Here is a 10,727-nt window from a genome sequence, read left to right as displayed (position 1 = left end):
ATAGAAATATTAAAAAATTAAGACACACAGATGTCAGAGACTAGAAAGCCTTATCCACGTGGGGTGCCAGCTTGGAAGGTTGGGAAAGGGTAAAAAGCCGCAGGGCAGCCGCGTGGGACCCCAGGGGTCCAAAGGGGCGTTTTCAAAAAATCTCTCTCCGTCTTCTCCCCCCTCCTCTCTTTTACCCCTCCCGAGTCCCCCCCCCCGCTCCCCCCCGCGCCTCCGTTCCAGGCAGTATACTGTAATAGACAAGGCTGGCTAGGGTTTTCTTTTTTTTAAACCTGGTATCATCTAGATATCTGCTACCTCCCACTGACTTTCATGGTGGCCCTCGCCGCGGCCATAATCTGGTGACCAGGGTCCAGCACCCCTCACTGACGTCCTTGCCTTTCGGCGTGCTCATTGCCGGGCTCCCCCTAAAGGCCTTCCTTATCGTCTTCATCGTCTCCCTTTGTCCCCGTCTCCTCTTCTTCTTCCAAGAGAGCAGCTGCCTGTCCTTCCTCAGAAGACGAGAAAATCTGCCTGGATCGAAGGTCTCTCCTCGATCCCCCATTCCACCATATCAGCCGGCTGCACATCGTGTGCATCTGCAGGTTCGTCCTCCTCTACCTTCCTCCTCCTCACGTTTTGTTGTTCGATGCGCTTCTGGTGTGCTTAGTTCCAGCCGGATGCATTCCGTAAGCTTCTTGCACACTTCATTTTGTTCTCTCCATCCGTCCCTTTCACGCTTCTCTTTCCGACCTTGTGGATCTCGATAGATCATGCTCTGTTGCACTCCTGCCTGTGGTGCAGCAGTATTCACTCCAACGGTGGTTTTCTTCTGCTTGTATTGTAGCAGGACTTGTTTCAAAGGCGGGTTTCCTCTGCTTGTGGCGTAGCAGGACTCATTCCAAATGGGTTCTCAAGAAAACTGTTTATGCGGCTTCTAGCAGAAAGCCGGATTGAATTCAGATGCATAGCTGACACGAAATCAGCGCCAGAGTGATTGATAAATCTGATTTTGAAGTCTTCAACAATCATTTCACTCCGGGCTTGTGATCTGCAGTGGCTTGATTGATACTCAGTTCCCTTGGCGGTCATATCTATGCACATATAAGTGCCTATATACAGAGTAGAAGTGATGAAGGTTCCCGTGCTGCAGGGCCTCGACCTTAGTCACACCAAGGTTTCAAACATTGATGCTCCCTTGCACTCTGGTTCAAAGACATTTGTGAGGCTTCGCAGCAGGAAGAACGGTTGCTACTTTCTCTTTGACCTGTTGTTTTAATCTGCAGTTCTTCGTTTTGATTTTCCTCTATGTCTGCTGGAACAGAGATATTGGTTGGACGGTCATGATTCTGTCCTTTGTGATTGTAATTTGTGTAGGCAAATTTATTTATGTTGAACTTCTGAAAGCTTCCTGTAAATTTCTCCTTTTAGTATGCCCTGAATTTTCATTATGGAATATACATTTGCTCGTTGATTTTCCTTAAAGTTGATTGTCCATTTTTGCTATTTTCTTGCCATCATCAGTATGTTCTTCTATACAACATGTAATCCTAAGGTAATATTAATTGGTTGTGATCAGTTGAAATAGTAGCAGATGAGCTTCTGGATGAGGACCTTGTCAGCACACCCACATTTGGAGCAAGGACACCAGCTAGGCTAAGGCTGCCTGTGGGGAAAAATCAGGCGCCAGATTCAGAGGCTGGTGACCAGGTGGCTCTAGGAGAGGATGTGGAGATGATGAGTGAGCGCAGGCGCTCCTTGTTTGAACCTCTGGGTCCCAAGAGGGGTCGTGAGAGGTCGCCAGAGAGTCTACTACCACCTCCAGATTTTGAAGCAGCTTCATACCCTCGTGGGTGGGTTTCTGGAAAGAAAAGGAAACTTGTGAACGTAGATGTCGTTGAGAGTATGAGGCGTATTGCAGTTCATGAGATGCATCGCAAGGTTTGTTACACACATTTTCCCCAGAAGGCAATGATATGCTCGCTCATACCTTTCTCAAGAGTTGATTGAATTTTAGAGTTGTCGCATTTTTATAGGGGTCAATAAATGAGTAGGGGTCATTGAAGGCTTTATTTGCAGTAGGCAAGGATTTTACTTTTATGTGTTGTGTATGCTCTTTTGTCATTTCCACAGGTGTGAACACCTTTATTCCTGGATTCTACTTGCTTTAGCCTTCTAGGAAAACTTTGTCTTTTTGTTTGTGGCACATGAACATTCACAGCTCTATTAAGGAAGATCTTCGGGTCCAGTTCACACTGCTAGTGTCATCACTGCATCTTTGTGGAACTTCTGTTTAGTAGTCTGTTCAGGGTGCAAGCTGCTTGTGCTACTGGTGGCTTCTGGTCTTCTTGCACTCCTTATAATGATTTTTCCTGTAAGGGGGAGCTTTTATACTTGAATTGTGCTGTGGGTCTTATAGAATTCACCTATTGTCAATATGTCTCCTTTGCACATTTTGTTACTTTTCCCACTGTTGAAATTCAGACTAGTGTTGTAATGGTGATATAGTTCCCCACTTTCCATAGATATGGTTGCTCCTTCTCGTGTGTTAGCTTGGGCTGTTGGTCGATCCAATAACATTCAATGGTGGTTTCTATTTATCATCATGGGTAAATGTTACAGGTACTGTTCTTAGGCATACACTGGATAAGATCTATTGCTTCTCATGTTAATTTTGTGTCTCTTGGGGATTGATTCTTTGGCTAGGATCGGGAGATTGATGGGTTGACAGAGCAGCTAGAAGAGGATGCCAAGACCATGGAACATTTAACGTTGCAGTTGCATCAGGAGCGTCAGAAACGCTTGCAGACTGAGCGTGAAAATGCTGTCCTGCAAGGGCAGGTTTCCATGCTTATGACTATGCTAAATGAATTAGAAGAAGGTGAGGAAGCTGAAAATCTGGATGACTCACAAGTCATAAACAACTGAGTGGAAGTGGTCATGGAGGTCAGACCAATTGTGGGCAGGGTGTGTACAGGCGAGTAATATAGATCTTATAATTTGGCCTCTAAACTGTCTTGCGCTATATGATTTTATTTGTATGTAGATATGTGTATTTCTATTTTTGAGCTTGCTGTTGCAGGGGTTTGCTAATACTTCTGTGGAGTCAATCTGTGACGATTGTTAGTGTTAAACAGGCACCAATACCCTATTTGTGTGTCAATGTACATGGTTAATGCAGCAAGAATCAGGTGTGTTACTCATGATGATCTGTACAAGAGCAGCTGTATCTAGTAGCATATTTGTATGGTACCTGAACAGAGGTTTGGAATTGTATTATCAGTTGAGCTAGGAAAGGAAGGAGGGGTGGCTAAACTTCATAAAGTTCTTGTTCATCTGTGTGCTACAGTGCTATTATAACTCTGCAATTTACTTTTTATGGCCTATCTTTGGCAGAATTGACATGGTTCGTAGATGTAGTGCCTGTTGGTTAACTGGGTGTCTTGATACTTTGTGTTTTTTGTGTATCTGTGGGGACAAACAGCATGTCCAAATTAGTGGCTTGCATCCTTTCGTCTGCTGTCACTATACTGACTTGGGTAGAGTTTGATGTAATCTGCAAACTCAAGCGAGTACTTTTCTACGAGTCTAATTCAAATAACTTGAAATTAGTAGTTTACCACTGCTGAGGGGGAGCGTAATTCGTCTTCTGGAACCTTAAAGGTCTAGTGTGTGTGTGTGTGTGTGCGCTCAGATTTCTCCTTCATCTTCTGGGACCCCTTCAAAGTCTAGTAAGTGTAGTGTGCATGCTCAGACTTCTCCTTTTTAACACAGCTGGAGAACATACATTTTATCTCAATTAGGTCTTTAATTTTTTACTGTGTTTTTATAATTTCCCTTCCGGAATTATTAATGCCTTAGTGCTCTTCTGTACAATCTCTTACATCACATATTAGGACACTCAACACAGAGATTTTGTTGAAACCCTCAGACCAATAAAACTCTCAACACTTGTAACAAGGATTTTGTGCCCCCTTTATATGTGCGCATATGGAAGGGATTTTGCCTCGTTTCTCAAAATCTTCAGTCCTACACATGTAGAGGTGGAAAGGGATTATGCCTCGTGTTTCTCAAAATCTTCAATACTACACCTGTGGATTGTTGTGGAGTTTTGATTAAACGATATCAGGAGTCTTCCAACATGTGCATGTTGAAACTTTGAGGGTGCTGGAACTTTGACTAAAAGATACCACGTTTTAGTTGTACATATGGTTTAGTCCCTAGGCATCCTTACCTAATCTCACACTCGTTTCAACTTTGAGGGTGCTGGAACGTTGATTAAAAGATCCCACGTTGTTAGTCTCTAACTGGTGAGTTTAGAACTTGGCTGTTTATAGTAGTTTTTGGAAGGAAGTAATCAGGTAAGAAACTATGCAAAGAGTTGTATTGTCCGTATGTTTTGCATTGTTGCAATGCCTTCAACAAGTGATTGGATAAAAAAGTACGTGTAGTTGAATATGGTCATTGTTCATCTTAATGTTTTGTGTTGATGCAATATTTGACATAGTTTATCAAGCAATTTTTATCAATATTTGATCAATTCTAAATGACTACTCTTCCCTATGCCATACCTTGTGGTCAAATGGAGCAACCCTTACCAGGCTATTCTACCATCCATATTGGAGTGGAAGAAGCAAATTCAAGGAATTTGTCAACGTGAGGTAAGTTTTGGGATCTTAAGGCCTACCTGAAGCAGCTCTATATACTATGAACATATGGGGTGAGTTTTGGGATGTTAAAACAGACCTAAAGCAGCTATATTATGAGTTATCCAAACAAGTTTTGAAGAATGGAGAGTAGAAGTTACAATGAAACTCATAAGTTAAAATTTATAAGTAAAGACATCTAAATTTGGAAGAGACTAAAGTTTCAAGATATAAATGAATATCAGATTATGTTGGTTAGGATTGGAGAGTGTAATGTTTGTTGGGGAATCATTAGATCACATAAGTGGTTGTACAACTGAGTTCCTTAAGCTTAGATCATGTTGGTTAGGATTGGTGAGTTCTAAGATTTTTTTAGGGATCATTAGATTACATAAGTAGCTTTACTATAAGCTTCTTCAAGCAAGTCTTAAAGAAAGTCATTGAAAGGAGGTATTTTTTATGAACCTTGAGAGTTTGAGCTCACTTAGAGTTTATTATACAAACCTTAATATTGCCAACTCTAGACACTTGTTGGAACAATCAATATAGGAGAAGTAAGGAGCAAGACATGCAGAAGTAGGGAGCAAGACCATTGACTTATAAAATATGGCAAATCATTAAAAATGACAAACTACAAGATGCAAATTTGTTCGAAGGTGGATAGGGTTAACTCAATAAATACTAGAAAGGACCAATTTGTCATGTTTGTCTTAAGAACTTAAATAAAAACAAATATTTTATATGAATCTTAAAAATTACACTCTCAAGATGTGTTCTTAAAAATTACAGACTCTCAAGATGTGTTAGAAGATATTACATATTAGTTAAGAGCTAATGAATATTACATTGACAAAATATTACAACTAGAGCCAATGAGCATGACATTGACTTGTAGACAAATGACCTTATAACAAAAGGTACTATTTTAGATGGAATCGTAGTCAATTCCAACATAGCCTCATTGGAATGCAGTAAAATTGCAAGAGAATTGAGAGTTCAGCATTGCACCTTGTTGCTGGTTTAAACCAAATGTGTGGATGTTGCTTATTAAATCATATTCTTGGTTTACTATGTTAAAATTGATTGTCCCTTGGTGATGAGTGAGGTTGGATGATCTTAATATACAATTGTAAAGCATATGTCCAACTTTGAAGATTTTAGTAAATGCCTCTATTAGTTTCTATCTAGTACTAATTGAAGGAAAGACAAACAAGGATATGATAGATGCCTAGAATATATACACATGGCATGAGATCAAGAAATTAGGTTGGACTTAGTGGGCAATCCGACTTCATGTCTTTTGAAAAATAAACATGTGGAACTTGACTATTTGGCCTTTTCAGCAATTAACTTTTGTGTAAGGTCCTTGTAGGGATGGTGAATGTTTTGTCATCTTTTCAGTAAGAGAGTTGAGCCAAGAAAGGTATATATGAGGTTCTCAGTTGTAAATTGTATTGCGAAAAAATATTAAAAACTCCAAAGTTTAGAGAAGTAAGGAATGTTATACTAGTGGATGAGTCCTCCCTCTTTAGATGCAGCCAACCTATTACTAGTTAACATGGGGGGAAATTTTTTTTGGGGATGCTTTAACTATGATAATGTTGAGAACATTGTTGCAAAGGAATGGGAAAAAGAGAATCTTAGTCGGGATATGAAGGTTTATAGCATTTTATACATTGTAATGTAAAATTAACACGAGGCTTTAATTTCTTATTATTTTGGAGACTTAATCAAAGTGTATTATTCGGTGATTTGGCCCAAAAGTGAGCTTGTAGGGCCTATAAATCTTGAGGTTTGCTAGCATAACCTATTTTTGTTCAGAATGGCTTCAAAGATCTAATTTTTTGAGCCAAGAGTGATTTGTGCTCCAAGTGAAGTCCCATTGAGTTATTGGTTGGAAGCTAGTGAACCTCTAGATAAAGGAATATATATATATATATATAAATATATAATGTGGTTTAAGATTGTATTAGCCAAAAGGGATGGAATATTTACAATGCCTCTAATAGGGCCATTTCCAATGGGGGAGAACCTTAAGTTTTAGACAAATCTCTATATAAGACAATAGATATAGAGTAGCCATGAAGGGTTGACAAAATGTCCTTTCTAATCCTAGCCTACAACTCTAATTTACTAGTTTCCTTTCTTCTACCAAAGATGACCTCATTCCTATGCATCCATATTTGTTGTAGGTTCACAACCCTAACCACTTTCTAGAGTTTTAATGTTTGCTTGTCCTTTTTTCCTTGATCATTAACAAGGACAAGTTGTGTCATGTTGTTCATCAAAATCTACCTTCTTCATCCACTTCTCAACCTTGCTTTAGATACCTCTCACTTCCTTACAATCCTAGAAGAGATGCTCAGTTGAGCCAAGAAAGGTATGTATGAACACAAAGTGGCAAAGCATTCATCAATTTGTTGAGCCTCTCCCTTGTGGGGAGCTTCATAACAACCTTTTATAGAAAGAAATTCAACTTTTTGGAAGGCATGGACCTCCAGGTTCTTTGCACTTGTTTAATCTAGGTCCTTGTGCATGGGTACCACCTCTAGCTTTCAATAGCTCTTAAGATGTGCACAGAATCATTCTTGACCATGTCCTTGCTGCCCCTACATTTGGCCAATAGTTTCCCTTTTTGAGATACCATGTATCTGGTGATATTTCCACTACCAACTTTCTTTGAGGTAGGTTGTTAATCCTTAACCCTTCCCATCACTTCAGATAGAAATCTCTTCTAAATTGCATACAACTCAAATTTAACATCCATCTCATCTGGACTAATAATGGTCGTTAAGATGGAGTCCCATAGGTCCATCCACCTCAACATACCTCTATGAGCTAATCTTCTAGCAACTTGTGGTTTCCCTTTAGTGGGCATGTACAATGGATCATAGGTATCCTTGAAGGTCCAGATGACTTGCTTAAGTGATGTATCACCTCTTCTACGATATGTTTTTGGGGATTCTCTCAAGTAGTTTGCTTTAAAGCCCTTAAAGCCAAAAAGTAGAAGGAATTTATTTATATGATAGATCAAGGAAATGGGAGGATAATCATAGACAGTGAAGGGATTGCCAAGGTGTTCATAGATCATCTTTTTGCGATAGTTGGCATTAAAGGGGATCTTCCTTGGAACTTTGAGAGTAGATGGGCAGCATTCCTCTAGCCTAGCAAGGACTTGATGATTTGAGATGAGGTGGCAATTCTTGGACGCACCACCTCAATTGATGAGGTTAAATATGTTGTGGATAAGATGTCAAAAGAAAGTCATTGAGTGTAGAGGGGATCCCCATTCAAGTCGTATAATCTCTCTGAAGTGTTTGTGGAGTGGATTTGTGTATGCTAATGAACAAGATAAAAAGAGATGGCACTTTCCCTACAGATTTGAATAGGTGCCTCATTAAATTAATCCCTAAAACCCTTGACAAGGCCAAAATGAGCAGATGGCAGTTGTTGACTATGTTGGGAGTTGCCTATAAGGTGCATGTTGATGTTCTAGCGAACATGCTAAAACATTTTCTTTGGAGGATTCTTCACCCTCAACAACATAGGTTTGTGCGTGGGAGACGCATCTAAGATGCGATCTTGAACTTGACCTTTGCCAACGGACCATGCTCTTAGTTTGGGGCCTAACATTGTCTTGATAAATATGGATTATGATAAAGCCGATGATAGAATAGGTTGGAGGTTCATTATGGAGGTTTTGAAGGCATTGTGATGTGGATAGATGTTCTCGAAAATGATCAATGCTCTCTTCACTAATGCAATTGCTGTGGTGTAGGTTGATGGTATTCTCTCATCCCCTTTTTGCATCAAATGGTCAATAAGCCAAGGTTGTTCGGTAGCATCGTTGCTGTTTGTTGCCATAACAGATTCCCTCTTGAGGAATCTAGAGTTGAGAGTATAGAATGGACTCATTAGAGCCCTCCCTATCCTAGGAGATAGTAAAAAATTTTCCAAGTCTCTCATTGATGATAATTCAAATTTAGTAAAGGTTGAGCAACAATTTGTTAATGGGTTAATGGATACTTACAGGGAGTTCTCGAATCTGTCATGCTCATAGATTAGTAAGTCAAAGTCCGAGCTAGTGTATCTATGGCACGGTACCTCCCTAGAATGGCTAATGGTTCTAGGCTTCAAATGGATCAATCATGGGCAGGTTTTTAGGTATTTAGAATGTCCCCTTTGGGTGGGCCTAACCCCCAAGTAGAGGGCTGCTTGGATGGAGGCCAAGGTGAGAGCTAAAGCAAACAGTTGGAGGGGCATGCAATTATCCTTTTTGAGTAGATTGTCGGTGGTTAAAACAATGCTTGTAGCATCAACCACTTTCTTGGCAATGACTCCATTTTAGCAGAGCAACCTGGGGGGAGAATAGAAAGGATTTTGGCTTTAGTTGTGTGGGACAGTGAGTAGGGCAGTAGGGGGTGGAGACCCATTTCTTGGTCACTAATCATAACACAGGTGGTTGAAGGTGGCTTGGGGCTACCCAAGCTTTGCAATAAAGCCCAGGCGGTCATCAATACTTGGATCCACAATCCCCACTTTACCCAGCCTAGGAGTTGGTACCAACATAGAATCAAATTTCCAAGGGTACAAAAATCCTTATTCTGGACTCTAGAGTAGAAGTGGCACAAGTTGCAGCTATAACCAAATCAAATGTAGCCAAAGTACTGAGATAAGAAAGGAAGTTTGAAGCACAAATGCAAAAGGTGGCTAGGATCATAGAGGATGCACTTTCCACGATTTATCTTCATTCAAAAGCTAATAAGCTTAGAATTTGCCAAATTCCTATGGGTGTGAACTTGGATTTTCCATAAATTTCCAATAAGTGTGAGTGGCAATTCTTTTAAGAAATTTAGTTGGCAAGGATGAGCGATTTATAATACGACATAAAAAACATGACAAATTTTAATAGAAAATATTTTCTCCCTTTGGACCTTTCGGTAGTTAATGTCATACTAAGATAGTGGTAACAAGGGATTGATAGCCTACATTACACCTAACACATACCCAATAATTAACTTTGACTACACAACATACATGATGAAGCATGCTATAAGGGTTGTGAATTTTGGTACTATTTTCTATTGGTGCAATTGTAGTCTAATCCTTTTGATGATAACCATGTTGTTGGATGCCCAATGAACAATCCCTTATGCCTACATGGTCTCCCTCCACAATATGCTAAGTTTTTATAACTTCATTACCTTCTATTTTTGCAGATCTTAGTTGTCTATATCATGGGCATGTTTCATGTGTTATGGGGATGACGAGGTTTACCCTATTCAATATCGCTTGTATGGTTGTTCATCCTTGTCCAAGTCATCTTAACACACATACTATAGCTAGGGATCCTCAAGGATCACAGCCCCATTCCCTCCACTTCATAGTCTTGGGCATATTAAGGGCAAGACATCTTGGTGTGTCTAGAAGACTTGTCAACCTTAAACATTGCATTGTATCTCTAACTTGACACAACCATATCCTCAAGTGTGAGACAACACTCCAAGGCTACAACAATCCATCTCCCAATTGCACTTGCATGAATACCCTTCACACTACATACTAAGGTAGGAACACCTCATGGAGCAAAAGGGGACAATTGGGTTGAGACTCTTAGAACAAGGTGTTGTTGAGAGAAGTTTTCTACTACAAGAAACAATATTGGCATAACTAGGAAGAAAGAGCACAAATAGTTAAGGGTAATCCAACCATTGTTCATATTCGTACCTTCCTCCCATACCATGCGTAAGTCATTGCTTAAAAGCACAAATACATCGTGTTCACTCCTTGGGAAAACATTCAAGACTAGACTAGAGTTACATCCATGAGTAGACTAGAATTGCATGCCATGGTAAATAGGTATATAATGTTTACGTAATCCAAGCTTTCATGACTTCACATGTGTCGGTTGATGGTAATTGTGTAAAGAAGTCCATGAGGGCCTTTGTTGGTGGGGATTTTTTTAATGGTAGCAATTTTGATTCGAGCTCTTCATGAATCTTTCCAAGAGGCAAGTTATTGCAAGTCTACATCCAACAACGATAAGTTATTCCACTACAAATGTTCAAATTTGTGGGGACAACTTTCCTTGGA

General features: G+C 39.9%; 1 protein-coding gene across 4 annotated transcripts; it reads left to right on the top strand.

Moving 5' to 3' along the window:
- The first annotated feature begins 221 nt into the window (after positions 1–221).
- LOC148015608 (protein HEADING DATE REPRESSOR 1-like) lies at positions 222–3,372 on the top strand. Of its 4 annotated transcripts, none has more exons than XM_087665384.1 (5): positions 222–593; positions 839–1,235; positions 1,568–1,929; positions 2,695–2,965; positions 3,126–3,372. In XM_087665384.1, the coding sequence occupies exons 2-4, from the start codon at positions 1,121–1,123 to the stop codon at positions 2,914–2,916; spliced, it is 699 nt and encodes a 232-aa protein (XP_087521510.1). In that variant the 5' UTR covers positions 222–593; positions 839–1,120; the 3' UTR covers positions 2,917–2,965; positions 3,126–3,372. The 4 variants fall into 4 exon arrangements, with proteins under 4 accessions (XP_087521510.1, XP_087521508.1, XP_087521507.1 ...); XM_087665382.1 differs by having other exon boundaries at positions 3,071–3,372; XM_087665381.1 differs by having other exon boundaries at positions 223–593; positions 836–1,235; positions 2,695–3,372.
- Positions 3,373–10,727: the final 7,355 nt, after the last annotated feature.

The sequence above is a fragment of the Lygodium microphyllum genome, chromosome 24 (genome assembly GCF_053477565.2).
Source record: "Lygodium microphyllum isolate KBCC chromosome 24, Lygodium_microphyllum_v1.1.10, whole genome shotgun sequence".
NCBI classification, from domain to species: Eukaryota; Viridiplantae; Streptophyta; class Polypodiopsida; order Schizaeales; family Lygodiaceae; genus Lygodium; species Lygodium microphyllum.
This window is presented reverse-complemented; position numbering and strand designations above follow the sequence as displayed.